This window comes from Lacerta agilis, chromosome 8 (genome assembly GCF_009819535.1).
Source record: "Lacerta agilis isolate rLacAgi1 chromosome 8, rLacAgi1.pri, whole genome shotgun sequence".
NCBI lineage: Eukaryota > Metazoa > Chordata > Lepidosauria > Squamata > Lacertidae > Lacerta > Lacerta agilis.
In genome coordinates this window covers 14,348,006-14,367,716 of record NC_046319.1, presented here as the reverse complement: position 1 = coordinate 14,367,716, position 19,711 = coordinate 14,348,006, and the positions used below count along the sequence as shown (strand labels likewise).

The 19,711-nt window shown below is 47.1% G+C and overlaps 1 protein-coding gene and 1 non-coding gene across 2 annotated transcripts; both read right to left on the bottom strand.

Annotated features, from left to right (window-relative positions):
• Positions 1-1,948: 1,948 nt before the first annotated feature.
• On the bottom strand, positions 1,949-17,460 carry LOC117050588 (solute carrier family 2, facilitated glucose transporter member 5-like). Its single transcript, XM_033156254.1, has 12 exons — positions 17,305-17,460; positions 12,143-12,241; positions 11,541-11,701; positions 10,868-10,992; positions 10,545-10,697; positions 9,242-9,367; positions 7,761-7,948; positions 6,928-7,038; positions 5,791-5,892; positions 5,090-5,162; positions 3,990-4,117; positions 1,949-3,199 (listed from the first exon to the last, which is right to left on the bottom strand). The coding sequence occupies exons 1-12, from the start codon at positions 17,356-17,358 to the stop codon at positions 2,963-2,965; spliced, it is 1,557 nt and encodes a 518-aa protein (XP_033012145.1). The 5' UTR covers positions 17,359-17,460; the 3' UTR covers positions 1,949-2,962.
• Positions 4,760-4,829, bottom strand: TRNAA-UGC. The gene has a single exon. It is a non-coding gene; the product is annotated as a tRNA-Ala (tRNA).
• Positions 17,461-19,711: the final 2,251 nt, after the last annotated feature.

The window sequence follows — 19,711 nt, the reverse complement described above, 5'->3', positions numbered from 1 at the left end:
CCATAGAGAGCCATAGCTCAGTGGTAAAGCAGCTGCCTTGCACACAGAACGTCTCAGGTTCAATCCCCCAGCATCTCCTAGTAAAGCTGAGAATATACCCCCTGCCTGAAACCCAAGAGAGCCACTGCATTGAAACTGGTAGGGTGTAAAACAGAGAGCTCACCAGCAGATGGAGCCAGAGTAAATGACAGACAGAGCCGTCTGACTGTAGTTTTGTCCCCATCCTCCTCCATTCGGTTCTATAAGGGCAATACTGAAACTAAAGGGAAAGAAGCTACACTTCCTGTTGAGTAATAAAGCAGGAAGGTGGGATGCGGCTTAGGACAAATGGATGCTTGTGGGGCAGTGCCCCATTTGCCCTCATGAACCAGCCTCCACTGACTTGGCCAGTATCCCTTGGCTGAGATAACCCACTGCTGGGCGTAGAGCAGCAAAACACAGATTTAAAACAGAATGTGTGTGATACATCCCTTAATCCTAAAAACCTGCTTTCCCCTCTAAAATAACTCCAGTTCAATACTAAAATAACAGTAATTTAAAAATTCAAATGTGCATTATATTCTTCACTTCATCCACAAGCATGGACACCCGTTCACCACTTTTTAAAGCACACGGCAAGTGTAAGGCACTGTGCTTAAAATTAAATCGCAAGTTTTTATGATTGTTTCTAAGTGGTAAGAAAAAATGTCCACTTTCAGGAAAAGCAGACAGCAAAATCTGAAGCCGGTCAGATGGAAGGCATTCAACGGATACTGCCTTCTAGACTTATTTGCCTGTTAAGCTAAGGCTGAATCAAAATTAGAACTCCATTAGTGCTTTAATGAAAATCAAAATGATTAGTGTTTTAGTTATAACCATTATAGCCTGGAAGTTGATACCAATGCAGCAGGGGAAGAGCTGAGGTTAAGAACTGTGTTGTAACAGACTCCTTTCACTTCCTTAACGAGCAGAGATAGGTGCCAAAACATCTTGATCCCCCTGCAAACACACACACACTCTCCAGCAAGGAATTCAGAATTATTCTGGGTCCACTGTGTCATTTGAGACCTCGTTAGGAACCCCATCAAGTTGGGCGTGGGGGCTTTTTAAGGCTAGAAATGCCAGTGCAGGCATTGGACAGATATAGAGTTTCACGTCTTTCCATTGGCAGGGCTTCCTGCAATGAAACAGGGACTCTGTCACATGCCCCCCCTATGCAGAGTTAAAATAAGGGCTGCAGCAGATATGATGAAAGGCCTCTGGGTTTGTGTTGCACTAGGGCTGATTGTGTTGCACTAGGGCTCCTGGCAAATAGAAGGGGAAGAAATGGAGGCAGTGAGAGATTTCACTTTCTTGGGTTCCATGATCACTGCAGATGGTGACAGCAGTCACGAAATCAGAAGACGCCTGCTTCTTGGGAGAAAAGCAATGACAAACCTAGACAGCATCTTAAAAAGCAAAGACATCACCTTGCCGACAAAAGTCCGTATAGTTAAAGCTATGGTTTTCCCAGTAGTAATGTACGGAAGTGAGAGCTGGACCATAAAGAAGGCTGATCGCCGTAGAATTGATGCTTTTGAATTATGGTGCTGGAGGAGACTCTTGAGAGTCCCGTGGACTGCAAGAAGATCAAACCTATCCATTCTCAAAGAAATCAGCCCTGAGTACTCACTAGAAGGACAGATCCTGAAGTTGAGGCTCCAGTACTTTGGCCACCTCATGAGAAGAGAAGAATCCCTAGAAAAGACCCTGATGTTGGGAAAGATGGAGGGCACAAGGAGAAGGGGACGACAGAGGATGAGATGGTTGGACAGTGTTCTTGAAGCTGCTAACATGAGTTTGGCCAAACTGCGGGAGGCAGTGAAGGATAGGCGTGCCTGGCGTGCTCTGGTCCATGGGGTCACAAAGAGTCGGACACGACTGAACGACTGAACAACAACAAAAGGGCTGATTGGGGGGTGGGGGTGGGTTGGCGAAGCCTTTTCTGGCTGGGTCAGGTCTTTACCTGCCTGCAGCTGACGTCCTACAAGATCTCAGGATTGTATCCAACTGAATTATGCTCAGTGCAGACCCACTGGAATGCATGAATCTAAGGTAGTCATGTTCATTCTCTTTGATGGGTCTACTAGGAACCCTCTAATAAGATAGCCTGTGGGTGCGGCTTGGCTGAAATGGTCTTGTGGGTCAATGGCGGAGGGGCTGGGGGGCATAATCAGGTCCCCCATTGCTGTGATAGGGGGGTGTCAAAAGCCTCAGCCAAAGTCCCAGTGTTAAGGCCCCGATTTCCACATAACATGGAAAATTGTTAAACACAGTCAAATGCTTGAGGCACCTTCCAGCTCTGTGAGTTTTTCCCCATGCAGCCTACGCTTGCCGTCCTCACTTGAATATTGTTCATATCTGTTACAAGGCGCTGGATTTTGGCACGTCCTCTGCCTTTTGCAAAGAGGAGCCTGCTAGGTGTTTAAAATCAGATTATCTTGAGTTACCTCAGAGTACATCCCCAGGTCTGTGCTCCAGTTTGTGGGATGTGAAGGCAGAAGAAACGCAGTGAGGAAATACTACATTTCTAAGAGGATCTTGGGTCCAGCCATACAGACCGATTCACAGCAGCCCAGTGCCTAACAACCAAACACACACCTGCCTGCAGATCACTTTGCCAACATCCTACAAACTCCATTACAGTCTTTGGAAACGCTTCCGAATTGGAAAGAGGTTTCCCATCTGTGTCTTGAACAGGTGAACGCCTTTTAAAAAATTATAGGCAAGGCATCCGGAAATGGCAAAGTCTTTGATGCTAGAGAAAGGACAATATCTTTTTTTGGGGGGGGGGTGCTGGTGGGAGTTATTTACATGGGGTTATTTACACCTGGCCCACGACAATGCGGGGAGGAGGAGGAAATTCGAAGGATGGCATGTGCCACCAAGACAGCTGGAGGAGAGTTGGGCTTCAGCCACTCCTGGGCGAGGGACCAGAGGGGTCTTAAAGGGCGCTGTTCCTCTGTGCCTCGGCTTTCTTGCTGTAAGGCTGTGAGATGGCGGCGAAATCCTTCAGCTCCTCTTTGTCTGCCTCCTCTTCGGTGCCGTTCCTCTTCGCCATGATCTGGTTGATTTCCATGAAGGTTTTGTTCTTGGTTTCGGGGACTACCAGGAAGATGTAAATGACGGTGGCCAAGCAGATGCCACAGAAAATGAGGAAGGAATAGGCCCCGAGCCCTTGCTATATAGAGGAAAAATAAGTGAGAGCAGGAGAGGGTGAGAGAGAGATGAGAATGATGAGTTACTGGAAACTGATTGTGTTTTTCATCCTCTTTCCTCCAAAAGAACCATCACCAGGTTCAAAATGCATTGGGATGTTGGCTCGATTTAGCACCACTTTGAGCTGTATACAGTGCTTGTCTTGCTCAGAGTAGACCTATTCAGATTAATGGACGCAACAAACTTGGGTCTATTCATTTCAATGGGTCTACATTGAGTTGACAACCCTCTATGAAGAGAAGCAAATCTCTGTCGTGTAACCCCTCCCCGCAGAGGCATGTGGCCCCTGGAAGGTTGCACAGAAAGGAACATGGCCCCCAAGCTGCAAAATATTCCCTTCCCCTCTTGTAACCCAAAGCAGAAAAACTGTACCATTTGATTCTGCTAAAGTCCCCACTAGGGTGGGCCTTAGCAAATGTCTACCTTTGTCAAAGGGTAGCATTCGCCATGAGCTATCCGACAGGAAGCCTTTAGGGACTTGGAGTAGGGAATTTGGGCAGCATGTCTCTGGTGCCTAGAGCGGCAACCACAGGGCAATTTGCATAGAAAAGAGTTGGCCTGCAATGCAGCGCAACCACACTAGATGGCCAAAGGGTGGTATTACAGCTTCCAAGTCATCAGGGATCTGGTGACAAGAAGGAGCCAGGAGGGTCCCAATCTGATCCTAACAAAAGTGGAGGCCTCGGGGCTAGCTAAATCAGAGTAATGCTTAAGCCTTAAGCAGAAATGTTACGAATCCACAATTTCCTTACATCCATGTATTGGAAGACCAGACCCACTGTGAAGTTTGAAAGCCAGTGAACAGAGCCTCCAACCATGAATGCCGCTGGGCGAGACGACTGGAGGAACATCTCAATTATCATCACACTCGGAATCGGGCCTGGGAGAAGGGAGAAAGGGGTAATTATTTATTATCATGTGTAAGGACATAAGAAAGGCCTGCTGGATCAAGCCAGTGGCCCAGGTGGAAAAAAGCATCCTGTTCTCACAGCGGCCAACCAGATACCTGTAGGAAACCTGCCAGCAGGATTCAAACACAATAGCCCTCTCCGCTCCCATGGTCTCCAGCAACTTGACTGCCTCCAACTGTGGAGGCAGAGCATAGCCATCATGGCTAGCAGCCATGAATAGCTCTCTCCTCCATGAATTTGTCTCAAAGCCATCCATCCAAGTTGGCGGCCATCACTGCCTCCTTTGGAAGGGAGCTCCATAGTTTAACAATGTGAAGAAGGACTTGAATCGTCCAAAATTCCAATTCCCTTAATTGTTTTGGGGGCCCTTTTCTGAACCCTTTTCAACTCTACAATATCCTTTTTGGGGCGAGGTTGCGCCATAGATCTGCACAATGGCATTATGATATTGTTTTACATTCGTGAATTGCTTCCAATGAAGCACTTTAGAGCAATTTCACAATAAACAGGAACACGGGAAGCTGCCTTTTACTGAATCGGACCATTGGTCCACTGGGTCTCTGGGGCTTCGGGCAGAGGTCTCACCCAGCCCTGCCTGGAGATGCTGATGACGACTCTGCCGGGGATTGAACCTGGGACCTTCTGCATGCAAAGCAGATGCTCTACCACTAAGCTACAGCCCTTCCCTTAAGATACAGGGACATAAGAAGCTGCCTTGACCATTGGTGCATTTAGCTCAGTGTTATCTACACTGTCTGGCAGGAACTCCTGGGGTTTCCAGACAGGAGTTTTCCCCAGCCTGAGGTGCAAAGGATTGAATGAGCAAGGGAAATTATTATTAAAGATAATGATTCATACCAGCTATGACACTATAGAGATGTAAGGAAGACAATTCATTTCTCTGAGCAAAGAGGAGACCAAGCAGGCAACGACATACTTACTGGCTCCGATAGCATGTCCGATGACATAGGCGATAACGCAGGCTATACTCAAATAGGGCATCCCGTTGATGTGCTGTTGAGGAATTGGGTTGCGGTTTAGAGCCATTTCTCAGTTTCCCTGTTGAGGCGTCAACAGTGAAACAAGAAGGGCAATCGAACACCAGGGAAAGGTTGCTGCCTGTTGGGCGGAAGGCAGGGAGCCTGACAGTAGGGGGAGCCAGAGCTCAACTACTGGCTGACCCAGAAGCAATAACAAGCAGAGCTAACTCTTGTCCCCAGTGCTCTAAATAATAATACACAGGACCTCAATATCTTAAGGCTTGCCTCTCTGCATTCAAACTGACCCGGATCCTTTGTTTGTCATCTGAGGCCCTTCTCTATGTCCCCCATCCCATAGAGGTTCGGAGGCTGGCAACAAGAGAACGGGCCTTTTCTGTGGTGGCTCCCAACGTTGGAATGCTCTCCTCAGAGAAGCTCGCCTGGTGCCATCATTGCATGTCTTTAGGTGCCAGGCAAAAACATTCCTCTTTAACCGGGCCTATGGCTATTAAGTAATAATTCTATGGCCTGTGAAAGGGTGGAGGAGAGGACTGTTATTATGCTTTACGGTGGTTGGTACTTGCATGTTTTAGATGCAGAAAGCCTTGGTGAGGACAGCTGCCCCTCGCCCCTGCCCAGGCAAAGATGCTAACTAAACGCACCTTGAGATTCAGAGCCACCGTTAGCACAGCACAGGAGACACAGCAGATCCCAAAACCGGCCAGAAGCAGAATTCTCCGCCCCAGGGACTCGACGATAAAGACCTAGAAGATAGGGAGGAAGAGAGCAGCCTGTAAATTTGTGTGCAAGGGACCTTTCAGTGGTGGCACCACAGCTATGGAATTCTTACACCAGGAGATTCAAGACAAGCTCCCTACATTCTTATTTTTTGAGTCCAACGGGGCTTTTCGTGTTGGATCTCTGCAGTTTTCACACTCTGCTATTTTACAAACTATTTTATGCAGCTATAGGGAGCATTGATCCTCTTAACTGCTGCTAGCAGTGAACACTATTAGTTCATATGTACATATTTGACTGCTTTAAATGGGTTTATTTTTATTTATTTATTCCTAAAAGTGAGTTTGAAATGAAATGATTTATTTCATAACAATTTTGTATACCGCTTGGCTGCAGAAATCCTCAAAGCAGAATAAAACAATAAAATTATTGGTAAGAACGATGAAAACAACAATTTAAAACGTTAAAAAAAATCAAAACCAGCAAAAAACTAAAAAGCACACCAGCGTTCTAGATATCTGGGTAAGCTTGATGAAACAAAAATGTTTTAACAGGCACGAAAAAAAGAGTCCAGTGAAGGCACATGCATAATTATCAATAGCCAGGGAGGTCCAATGTGAGGTGCTAATAAACAAGTTTTCACTACTTGTTTTTCAACCTGTTCTTTAAGTGATCGTTTTAGTAGCATGAATATAACAAGAGCAGCTTAATCTCCACTACAAGGAATATTTACTATTTTGCTTAGATAAAAGGAGAGTATTAAAATGTTAAAAGCATGCATAAACGAACGAACGAACTAATTAATTAATTAATTAATAAGGTTAAATTAAAAGCTTATCAGAGGAGCAGTTTGAAGAAGCTGTTTGTCGGCTGCCACCTTGAAACCTCCTTCTTGATAATGTTAATAGTTCTTGCTTCCAGGTTGTTACCATCAATATAAACTTTGTTAAATAATAATAATAATAATAATAGGCAGCTTCCCCACCCCACACAGGTCGAGCACCTAACCCAGCTCTGGTGCTTAATAATAATAATAATAATATCAACATGGTAAGCCGTACCGCTAACAACGTCATCACGACGTTGACGGCTCCTGTCCCCACGGTCACAAACTGCACATCGTTTTCCTCCACACCTGAGCCCCTATAGATACTGTCAGCGTAGTAGTAGACCTGGGGTTGGATGAAAGACAAAACAAGCAACCGAAATTCAGTCATGCCCACAAGCAGGAAAGTGTTGAATGTAAGAAGAGTGTCGAGATGGATCGGCCCAATAGAATCACAGAATGGTAAGAGTCAGAAGGGGACCCCCAAGGGTCATCCAGCCCAGCCCCCCTGCAGTGCAGGAACAGTCCAGCATCCTGTTCTCACCGTAGCTGAACACATGGCTGTGGAAAACCCGCAAGCAGGACTTGAGCAGAAGAAGAGCTCTCTCCTCTCCTCCAGTTTTCAGCAACTGCTATTCAGAGGCATCTCTGCTAGCCTTAACCTCTGTAAATTTGTCTGAATTGTGAGTAAGAACATAGGAAGAGCCCTCCTGGATCAAACCAAAGGAGCATCTGGTCCAACACCCTGGGGCCAACCGGATGCCCCTATGAGAAGCCCGCAAGCAGGCTGTGCCTGATCCAACAAGCTCCTTATGTTCTTAAGCATCCATCGTTAGGCATGATGGGAATCCGGATGCTGGGCTAGATAGGCCTCTTTGGTCTGTTCTGGAAAGGTACCTCTGCAAAGGAAGAACCGTGATGCATAGGCCAGAGTCAGGAGACCCGGCGAAGTTGCTCTTAGATCCCCTTCTAGTGAGGCAAATCACACCCAACTTATGTTCAAGTGCACATGGAGAAAAAAACAACAACAACCCTCTGAATTGTTACTTGGGATGCTGGTTTACTTACGGCGTTAATCCCGGAGAGCTGCTGCCCTGCCATCATCACGATGATGGAGATGAGCTGCCAGCGGAGGCCTCGGTAGGTGAAGAGGGTCAGCACGGACATGCGCCCCTCTGCTTTCTCCGCCTCGTCCTCCTGGCGCATCTCCTCCATCTCCTCCTCTACGTCATCCCAGCCCCTCAGCTTCTTCAGGGCTGGATGGGAAGAAGGAAGGAAGGTCACCAAGGCGGCAGGAACCTGGCAGAAAAGACTGGAGGTGCTATGCCTGCAGCCCAGGCCACTCACAGGGTTTTTCATTCATTAACAACAGCGGTTCCTAAACTTCTATGGGTCCTCGGTGCCATCCTGCCCGGCTACTCTATAAAAAAGCATTATTCAGAATAGCGGTCTGCACAACCCACTAACGAAGACAAGTAATGATCAATAAAACAGTAACGATCAATAAAATATTTGAGGGAGTCGGGCACCCCCAAAGTTGATGGGCATCAACATTCAATTGATGTGTGTGAACCACATCTTGTGATTGATTATGTGGGGCAGGGCTTACCTGCCCCCCTCTCCAATATTTTATTCAAGTTGGCACCCCTGGTAATGATTAATCGCACATTTATTCACAATCCAATTAAAGCTAGTTCAATTAATTTGACAAAAATAGATGGACTTGATACAGAGATTCAAATACTTTTAGTTAGTTACACCTCCAGCACCCTCCAGGCAATCCCACTTCTCGGGGGGGGGGGGATGCCTGCTGAAGTTTTGGACTACAACTCCCATCAGCCCCTGCCGGCATCGACAGGAGATGGAGTTCAGCATCATTGGGAGGGCGCACAGGTATTCAGATGCTGTGTCACACCTGAGCTCAGGCCACAAGAGATAGCTTTGGTTTGACCAGCAAGAAGCTGCCCCCTAAGTTATGAGTTTGGACTTTTTACAGATATCCTACCACTCTCGGAGACAGGATACCGAGCAAGGAGTTGTTTGTATGCCTCCATAGCAGTTCGCAGGTAGTAAAATACACACCTGTTAGATGCAGTTTCACACCCCTCTTCTCCACCCAGCCTCCCTCCCAGTGCCAGATTTACGTATAAGCTAAACACTCTCTTGGGGCCCCGCAAAAAAAATGTAAAGAAAAAAACACTGGATGTACATTTCCAAAATATAAGATAAAAAAACAAATAAAATAAAACCTACATACAGCAACAGTGTTTTGTGTTGTGTAGGCTCCTATGATGTAAGTAACGGGCCCTGCCTGCTCCCTAAAATATCACTGGTTTGCTCATTTCTATATATAGGGTGCCTACATTCTTCATGGACTGGTTGCAGGGTAACATGTGCAAATGGCTTTAGATACCTGTTAGGTCCATAAATTACCATATAGCATATATTCAACACAAAAAACAGCAGCAAATTGTTGTTGACAAAGGACTGCTGGATATATAAAGGGCCCCATTACCTTCAGTGGCCCTTTGAGATTGTAGGTGTTTTACCTGCTTTGGCACTCGCTTCATCTCCCTTCTGGATCAGCAGGTACCTGGGACTTTCAGGGAAAAAAGGAAGCAGGAAAAGCTGCAGCACTGCAGGGATCCCAGTTAGACCCAACAGAATTGGCCAGCCTGCAACATGAGAAAGAAGAGAAATGTTGCTATGCCTGCAATAGGGTAAGACACATGAGAAGAGCTTGCTGGATCAGGCCAAAGGTTAAAAAAAAAAAAGGACCCCTGGACAGTTAAGTTCAGTCAAAGGTGACTATGAGATTGCAGCGCTCATCTCGCTTTCAGGCCGAGGGAGTCGGCATTTGTCCACAGACAGATGGCCAGCATGACTAAACCGCTTCTGGTGCAACATAACACTGTGACAGAAACCAGAGCGCACGGAAACGCTGTTTACCTTCCTGCCACAGAGGTACCTATTTATCTACTTGCACTGGTGTGCTTTTGTACTGCTAGGTTGGCAGGAGCTGGGATAGAGCAACAGGAGCTCACCCCGTCGCGTGGATTTGAACCGCCGACTTTCTGATTGGCAAGCCCAAGAGGCTCAGTGGTTTAGACCACAGCGCCACCTGCATCATCCTGTTCTCACAGCGGCCAAACCAGATGCCCATTATGGGAAGCCCGCAAACAGGACCTGAGTGCAACAACCCTCTCGTCTCCTCTTGTGATTCCCAGCAACTGGAATTCAGAACCTGACCTCTTGGTATTTGTCTAATCCCCTCTTAAAGCCATCCAAATTGGTAGTCACTGTTGCGTCCTGCGGGAGCCAATTCCACAGTTTAACTACATGCTGTGCAAGTCAGTCATCTATTTTAAACATTGGTTTGTGACCAGTTGGTTCAGCAGTTCTACAGCACAGGTTGTAGTGAGGTGGGTAGGTGGGGGATGAAGAGGAGTGCTCCATATTTATTTTTATTTCCATTTATTTATTAGACTTCTATACCACCCTTCATCATAGGTTCTCAGGGTAGTTCACAAGATAAAAATAGCAGCCTGTTAGACACAGGGAGCTCCCTTATACTGAGTCAGGTCATAGCTCCATTGAGGTCAGTATTGTCTACACTGACAACTATTTTCATTCTACATTTCCTCCTCCCTCCCCATCCCTTTCCCCTCTTGTGTCATGTCTTTTAGATTGCAATTCTGGGAACTAGGTAACTTGTCTTGTTCTTTGTTTTTTTAATGCAAGCAGTTCTGGGAGCCTCTTTGGCTGAAGAACAGGTTTTTTTTTTTTTAAGCCTCTCTCAACAGATAAATAAAATACTATTGGAGCAGGAAATTTGACGCATTCCTCATTTACCTTCTGTGCTTCCGAGGATCATCCGCATGCCCAGAATCTGAGCAGTGAGGATCCCGATGGTGATAAAGAGCTGCGGGACCACCCCCACGGCCCCCCTTAGGTTTTTGGGAGACAGCTCTCCAAGGTACATGGGGACAACGTTGGAAGACAAGCCTGGTTGAAAAGACAGCAAGACAAATGCAGATGAATCTGGGAACGGCAACAAAAGGGTGCAGCGTACCTGAACCCACCCTAGAGGAATGGTCTGGATAGAGGTCCCAGAAAGGGAGGCCTTCTTAAGATGGTAATTTAAGACAGGTGCTCAGGTGCTCTGCTGTGCTCACCTGCACAGATGCCAATGATGATACGGCAGACGATGATCACTTCGAAAGTCTTTGCCACCTTGGAGGCTCCCATGAGAATTGCAGGGATGATGGAGAAGACATTGTTGATCAGTAAGGTGCCCTTTCTGGGAAGGGAGGGAGGGAGGTGTGGGATAACCAATCTCATATAACCAACATGCTTAAGTTAATGGCTAATGCCATAGTAGAGTAAACTGTCCTGCCAGGCTTAGCCTAGGTCACTTCCCCTCACCTTGGGAGGAAATAGGTAAGGAAGTCTTTGTTCTTCCCCAGTCTACCTGAGAAGCTCAGCTCGGGAAGAGGTTTGAGCTGGTTGCTCCAGCTCAACCGCATGGCTCTCTCAAGCCACTCTTGAGTTCCTATACCAATATTTGGAACTTTTACAGCAGAGTCCGACAACAATAATCTGGTGCAGCCACCAGCTCCCCATACCTGTTTCAATCAGTCATAATAAAAAGTCAGAGCAGGCACTCATGCAGAGACACAGGAGCAGGAGAGAGACTCCTTTCTGGCTGGTGCTCCCAGGAGCCATGGGACGTTGTAAACCCTTTAGGGCAACAACATCTAGAAGGCCCTATCCTGGCTGCCCTTGCTTTGCACCCCCTCTGCATCACACCACATCCAGCAATGTGAGCCAGAATCACGCTTTTCTTACCTGCCGCATTTGTTCACCATGGGGCCAACCAAAAGTGAGCCAAAGAAGCCTCCAAGTGGGAAGAAAGACACCGTGATCGACCAGAGGGCTGTCATCAAGTCGTTGCTCATGTACTCCCCATTCCTTTCATAGTAGGTTTCGTTGTAAAAAGCTTTCATGAACTGGGAGAAGAGAGGCACCAGAGGCTCATTTACAATGCTGTTCTCAGTAAGCCAGGAAAAGGGAACCTGCGGCTTTCTGGATGTTGTGGGACTACAGCACCCATCATCCATGAGGACTGGTCACTCTGGATGATGGGTATTGGAGTACAACAACCTCTGGGAGGCCACAGCTTCTTCCCCCTTACCTGATGTAAACCATGTCAATGTTCACCATTTCTGTTTGATGGTGCTCAAAGTTCTATCAACAAAGTACGTCTTTATATTATTAATATTTTCCAGTCCTGAGGTCACAGGGTGGGTGGGTGGGTTGCAACACTGTAAAATACAGCTTTAAATCAGCAAGTTTATTGTGCTGGCCCATCTGCATGAGGAGAAAGGGATCTCTGGCCTCCGGTGATGCAAAGCGGGAAAGGTGCGAGCGAGCATGGGGCCTCCACCTACCAATTCTGGAGAGTTTATCACAGAGACGTTGTAGCCGTACTGGAAAGATGACCCAAAGGCAGCCACCAAGGTCACCAAGCTGAGGATGACAGTCATTCTCTGCAGGCAAGAAGAGGAGAGAGTGGTTGGAGGGTCAACCAGCTTCCTAAAATCATTCCAGGAAGTGTCCTTCATTATCCCAAACGTGCAAAGAGCAAGGAACCACATGTCATCATCATCATCAACCTTTTATTGGCATCAAACAAACATACATACATACATACATACAAAACAGTAGCGAAATAATACTTTCGCAGTGGGGCAAACTATATTAGAAGAGAAAAGAGACAAGACTCCACTGTCCATGATCACATCTCTGGGACTCCTGATAACTCAGACGACTGCAGACTATTACGACGAGAAAAGAGCAAATGTAGGTATTGAGCTACCAATTTGGTGAGCTCCTGATCAGTCCCCTTTAGTAGGAAATGCAAGACTTCCCGCTCTGGTCTCCTTCTAGGGATACAGAGCTGGTCCAGGAATTGCTGGCGGAGATCGACGTAAAGTTTGCAGTGAAAAACCATATGAACATGGCTTTCCACCTGATGGTCATCGCATGGACAAATCCTCTCGCCCTCCACCCTGCCTGAGAACCTTCCCCATAGGAGGTTCGATGGATTTGCGTTGAACCTGGCCAACGAAAAAGCCCTTCTTTCTGGGGGGTTCAGTAGAAAATCAAGATAATTACAATTTGTTTCGTGTGCCCACGGAAGATGAAAATAGAGAGGGGAACAAGTTTTGCCTGCTGCCTCTATGAGTTCTTGGCGCTCAATGTCCCACAACCTAGTTTTTATTGTGGCCTTGGCAGATAGTAAGGGCATTGAGCGCAGAAATTCCACTGATAGCCCCAGTTGTTGAACCTTCCTTTTGAAGTGTTGTAACCCAGAGGGAAGGAAGGTGTCCAATAACATTGCCTGGAGGAGAGGGTCTCTATCAGAGTCGCGGCAGATATTTAGCCAGAATGAGAGAAATCTTACCCAGGCAACAGACTCCACCTTATGTTGAACCACATGTGGCTTGCCTCACCTCTCTTATCTGGCCCTTGGAACGTTTTCCAAGCCAAACCCCCTTTGCTGGCTCTGATTCACACCCCAAGTCCCCCCCCCCTCTCCACCCCACCCAGCTGGTAATGTGTCCTTGAACTCTGATCATGCCTCCTGCTTGGATGGAGGAGAGTGTTTGCAGGAACTAGCCTTGTACGCAAAAGGTTAAAAAAAAGCCATTCATTGTCCCACTCCCACCCACTTTTGTCTCTGGCCACACCCACCACTGGCATTTGGCCCTCAGAAGGTTGCCCAGAAGGGAATGCGGCCCTCGGTCCAGGAAAGTTTCTGTCCTACGTTGAAGGCAAACCTTCTGTATTAATTAATCATTTACCCTGCAAAAACCTATTTAATCCTGTTTGAGAAACCAGGAAAGCTCGAGTATAGCTTAGGTTAGGAAAAAGCTAGAGGAACACGGTTGCCCTGACATCTGTTACCAACTGTTCAAAACAGCACATTGCTGTGATGAGAAATGGCAGCTTAACTTCTCATGTACGGGTCCAAAAAGATGCATCTGCCGCCCCATTACCTTACAAGGTTGTTGTGCAGACGAAATATTGGGGGGGGGGGAGAGAGAGAGGCAAGGTCAAGACCGGCCCCCTTTTTCTGAGCCAATATTAGAATTATTCATTTCATTCATTCATTGCTTCCTATTTTTAAAAAGCCCCAGAGTGACATGCAGATCCAAACTCACCAACATTTAAAATGCAAATACATGGAGAAAATATAGGGAAATGCAAGTGATCTGGGTTTTTCCATCACTCCCTCCCCCGTTATAGGAATTTTAAGCTCTTAGATATATAATAAATGTTCATAAGTGTACCAAGCAATTTCCGCCCTCCCTTCCCAGGTGGGCGGGGTTTGCGGCACCGGGCAGGATGGGACAAAAGGACAGTGGCCGGGGGGGGGGGGGGTCAAGGGCCAGGTAAAAGCGGCAGAGCCGCCCAGCTTTCCCTCCTTTTGGTTTCTCTCTCGCAGGTTCACCAGGAAGCCAGGTCTACACACATGTCTGAGAGGACAGTCCTGAAACCATTTTGACTCCTAAAACTGACCAAATGTTTCTCTGCAAGGAGGGAGGGGTTGAGGGAACCTTCCCATTGTCTCAGGAATTAAGTAATTACCACCTCAAAGGAATGGCCAGACTACCAGGAAAGGCAATCAGATATGGCATTATCATATAGCCTGGCAGACAGGAGATAAACAACACACTCAGATTTTGTTTACAACACACACACACACCCCCTGGAAAAAAAATTGGCTGAACAAATTTGGAAGGACGGGTGACCTTTCCACCCCTGTTCCGAAAGATCCTTCCACATCACAAGGTACCAGCCTATAAACAATGTGGCGTTTCTGGCCAAGGTTGCTGCTGGGGGCTTTTTTAAACACTGCCAGGGCATAAAGAGTTTCGTTCCCAGTCTTCCAGGAAGGCGGATCATATTTTCCATTGAGGACCAAGGCCTTCCCAATAACCACAGTTGACCTTTCTGCTCTCTCTGCTCCTCCCTCCCCCACCCACCCCCGCCGCCCCATTTGACATATTCTGGCACCCACCCAAGCACCCCAAAGGCAGGTTTATTGCTGGCACATCGCTTCCCTAACTACAACAGTTAGATGGTTGCAGCATTTGGGATTTTTTCAGTTTAGGGAAAGTTTTTTTCTCCCTCTCTCATAACACTAGAACTCGTGGGGCTCCAGTGAAGGTGAGTGTTGGAGATTCAAGACACATAAAACAAAAGTGCTTCTATGGGCAGCTCAAAGTTAATCTATGGCACTTCCCCCCCCCCCCACAGGAGGCAATGATAGCTATCAACTTGGGACAGCCCTCAGGTGCTCATGTCCTGCTTGAGGGTTCCCCAAAGGCAACTGGCGAGAGCAGGATGTTGGACTATTTGGGCTATTGGCCTGATCCTGCAGGGCTCCTCTTATATTCTTAAGTGAGACCCAACACCAGTTCCTAGGTACAGTAACTGGTTCCATTGTTGAATGGCTCCCACCAAAAAGATGTTTCTGTCAGTTTTCAAATGCAACCAGCCTTCCTCCACTTAAATCCTTTTGATCGATTTGCTCTCAGGAGAGAAGATACATAGGCACACCACACATTTAAAGTACATGATTCCCTCCCCCCCCCAAGAAAAACCAATCCTGGGATCTGTAGTTTGTTAAGGGTGCTGGGAACTATAGTTCCATGAGGGTTGAACTGCCGTTCCCAGCATTCTTAAGGGGAAACCATGTGCTTTAAAAATTCAGTGTATGCACAGCCCTAGGCCACATCCACACTGTACATTTAAAGCAGTATCATACCACTTTAAACGGGGAATAGGGAGCCTCCTAACAACTCTCAGCACCTTGAAACAAACTGCAGCCCCCAGGTTCCTATGGGGGAAGCCATGACTGTTTAGGTAAATGGTACCGTAGCATTATAAATGAATGGTGCAAACGTAGTTTTACTCTCCTGAATTATGGAGTCTTTCAGTCATTCTGGTTCAGCTGATGTTAAAAGTCCTTTGAACTTCTAGCTCTCAGTGACTTCCAGTGACTGGTCTACTGTCCAAGGAGCAATTATCTTCAATTGCAACTCACCGTCCTTCCCGGCCATTGGCAATGCTGGTCGGGGCAGTAGTTTGTTAAGGGCGCTGTGAGCTACAGTTCCCAGGATAATCTGTGAGGAAGCCATGCTCTTTAAATGTACAGTGTGAAGGCAGCCTTGCAAGTCTTTGTCATCTTCTACGTAAGAGACCTCCAGGTATTTTGAAAAGGTATGGGGCTGATGCCAACCTTAGTGCAGAATAAATACTTCTTTCTTATGTGACGTGCAGAGCTAGCTTGGCATTTCTAATTCTCTCATGGGGAAATTACATACCACGGCATGCAAAAGTGCAACATTTATTCTTGGTAGAATGGGACACTTTCCTCATGCTAGGACTCTTGAGTATGTGCAGAATGCATTACCGAATTGGCACACCCAACCTCTACAGGCTTGGGGTGGGTCAAGCATCCAGGCCAGAAAGTGTGACTGCCTAAAATCAGGCTCTGGAAAGTCTCCCTTTAAGAACAAAATACTAGGAACTCAGTCCATGCTCAGAGGCACTCGCTTCACTACTACTTCACATATTTTAGGCTGGGCATTCTGGCATTGACAGACGGCTCCCGGATCTCAAGGTCACATTTATGGGTCTGTAGGGTTGGCTCAAGATGTCTCTGCCCTCTCCGCGGACCTACAATGAATTCTCTGAGGGCTGTGACCCAAACAATGTATCACCAGTCAGCACTGAAGAGATTCAAAGCACACCTGTGGAACTGCTTGCTACTTCATGGATGCATGCATACAGTAATAAAAACCCTGCCAGCCCAGGGTTGGATTGTTTGCAAGTCACGCCATCCCTGCAGCAGGTCTGCACCCTTGGCAATTAGGAGTGCAGATTATCTGCTCATTTCCAAGCAGTGCTGTTGGGCATGCACAGGCTCTTTGCCTGGAACAAAAAAGGATGTTGCAGACCGAGGAAAAACTGCACAGTGCTTAAAAGGCTACAGAAAACGGAATCTCAGACATTGGGTGCTGATTGCCAGAATGCCAAAATGTTGCCATATCAATATTGTGCATGGATGTCTGTAGGGTGGGAACCCAGGTGCCTCAAATTCTCAACATCCTAACTCCATTGCCACTTTTAAAAATAAAATAAAATACCAATATTTTTCAGTGCACAACCACCTACTCTTCTGACTTTTTGGACCTTTATGTCATGGGGCCGGTCCAAGGTTTTGTGACCAAGGGACCTTCCCCCAAACCCTCAGCCTTTTCTGTCTTGCAGTGACCCTGCCACCCCCCCCCACACACACCCTGAAAAAAATCCTTAAAAACAGGCCTGTCTGTCTCCAACACCCAGCAGCAAACAGACTGTGGTCTGAGTCCACAGCCCTCCAACATTCCGCATGAAGATTGGGATATCCTATTGTAAAACGAAGAGGTTCTGTGTTGCAATTGGCAAAATTATACTGTATTTTGCTCGTTTACCCCTCGACCCACATGCCCACAGAAAAAGACAAGGAAACAGCGTCGTCTGCCAGCCAGACACTCACCCCCTTCCTGCCTTCGCATGGCACAGCGCCCGTATATTGATTTTCAGTCTTCATTTTAAACGCTCCTGCTTCAGTTCTCTGCTCTGAGTTGCTCTGTTTGTAGCGAATGCCCCAAATGGAAAGAAGGCAGATAGATAGCGATATCTTCAGTATATGCACATACATGCACCTTGAGTGGGGCAGGGAACACACAGCGATATTCTTTATAGCTCAGTGCGTGAAGTTTGCCCTCTGAATTTCCTTAAGATGGGCATGGCTGTCTCGTGCTGTCCTTGTGGGTCGGCTTCTCTTTGGTCCATTCAAGGTTCTGAGTTTGCAAACAGTCTTGAGGGCGTGCGCTACGAGTCAGGATCAGTGGCAGAGCACACGCTCCCGCAGGTGGGCGTTCCCACGTCCTATTATACAAAGCAGCTCCGATTTGGCAGGAGTTGTGGAAGGGGCATGGAAGAGGCACATGCACACCCTGCCTGATCTGCTCAGAGAGAGCCGCTACCTGTCAGAGTTGAGGGTGCTGGTTGTGAGTCTGCAGAATCTTGCATCTCCCGATCTGTGCTCTCCTCCTGAAAAGCGTTGTTTTGCTGCTGCTGGGAAGCAGAGGAGGCTGCCAAGACCGTCTCTCCTTGCAAAGGGGCGGATTGAGCAATAACGAACGAAATTCATTCCAGCAGCGCTTTGGAGCTCAGTCACACCACTTAATGTGGTCAGAGAGAAACATTTTGCTGGAGACAAATGCTTGGTTTGTACACGCCGACCAATCCTATTTTTGGCTTATCTGTCTCCGGCGAACCACTGTCTGCAATTTGTCTTTTTGGGGAAAATGTTGTGGATGTCTCTTAAAAGAAAACTTTTTCAAGCATGCACATAAATGCACCAGGTTTCAGAGTTCTTTTCCCAGGGCTCTAGAAGTTATAATGGGAAAACCCCATCTGGAAAAGTTAACCCCCCCCCCTTTGAGGCTTTCAAAGTGGATTAGAAAAATTCAAGGATGGGAGATCTATCAGGCTGCATACACACCATGCATTGAAAGCACATGGCTTCCCCTCAAAGAATCCTGAGAACTGTAGTCTGTCAAGGGTGCTGGGAATTGTAGCTCTGTGTATGCAGCTTTGGTAGCTATAGTCCACAGCTAAGTAAACCTCCAGGCTCAGGAGCAGTATGCTGCAAAACACTGATACATAACTCTAAGAAAGGTTATTTCTTCCTACACTGGTGAAAGTCCATAACTTGGTGGCAGAGCATCTGCTTTGCATGCAAAAGGTCCCAGGTTCAATTCCTGGCATCTCCAGGCAGGACTGGGAGAGAACCCTGCCTGAAACTCTGGAGTGCTGCTGACAGTCAGTGTAGACAATACTGAGCCAATGATCTAAGTCAGTATAAGGCAGCTTTCTAGGTGTGTGTGGTAAGTTTTGCTCAGTAGTTGACACCTGGACTGAGCAGACACACAGATCATTTGGTGACACTCTCTGCCCTGCTATGGTGAGATGCATTATATTTCTATTTAAAGTGCAGCAATTCTTTCCAAATGTGCAACTACGCATATAGCCAAGCACGTGCAAATTTTATGGACACCTGTGTCTTCTTTGTTAATGGAGTAATCTGAGGGCTCCCTTGGACAAAAAAACAAGGACACCAGCCAGGAATACCAGAGCAAAACAGCAGCCAGTAGGCTTGGTCTTTCTTTATTGAAGACTATCTTGACACCTGTCTTGTTCCTCCCCACACTGTTATAAAAACACCCCTCCCATACACACATTCCGGAGAACAAAGAGATGTTCACAATTTCCTGCCCTTCCAGAGGGGGTTTGATCGCTGTCCTTTGTTTCAGTCAGTACTCAATCCATTCCCAAAATGTGCCTCTTTGTAAGTGAAATGATCCACAGTCTGGCACCATTGGTGTTGGTATGTCCGCTGAGCAGAGTTCACTGTGGACTTGCTGCTACATTTAGGGGATTATGGCTGCCCCCCCCCCCCCCGTATTCCAAGCCCCCTTTGATAGTCCTTTTTCCATGGTGAGAAACAAAGGTGGAACTGCGTGGATCCGACATACGGTTGAATTTATAGGAATTTATAACAGAAACACTATGGAGAAAGAAATATTTTCACTCAAGTGTGTGTGTGAGTGTCGTGCTTGTGGAACTGGGTGGTTTGGGGGAAATTCCTGTAACATCTTTTGCAACGTTGTCCCCCTGCCCCCCCCCCCCACCACTTGAACACCAGTTGCAGTTGTTGGAGAGCAACATGGGATACTGTCTTTCGCATTCTGCTTCTGGCTGACATCTGACTCTCCACTGCTGGAAACAGGAGGCTGGGACAGATGGGCCCGACAGGATCCCTTCTTACACATTCGTTGAGGAATGCTTGATGCTGCTTTCAAAGGAACTCCAGTGTTCCCTGGAACACACTTCCA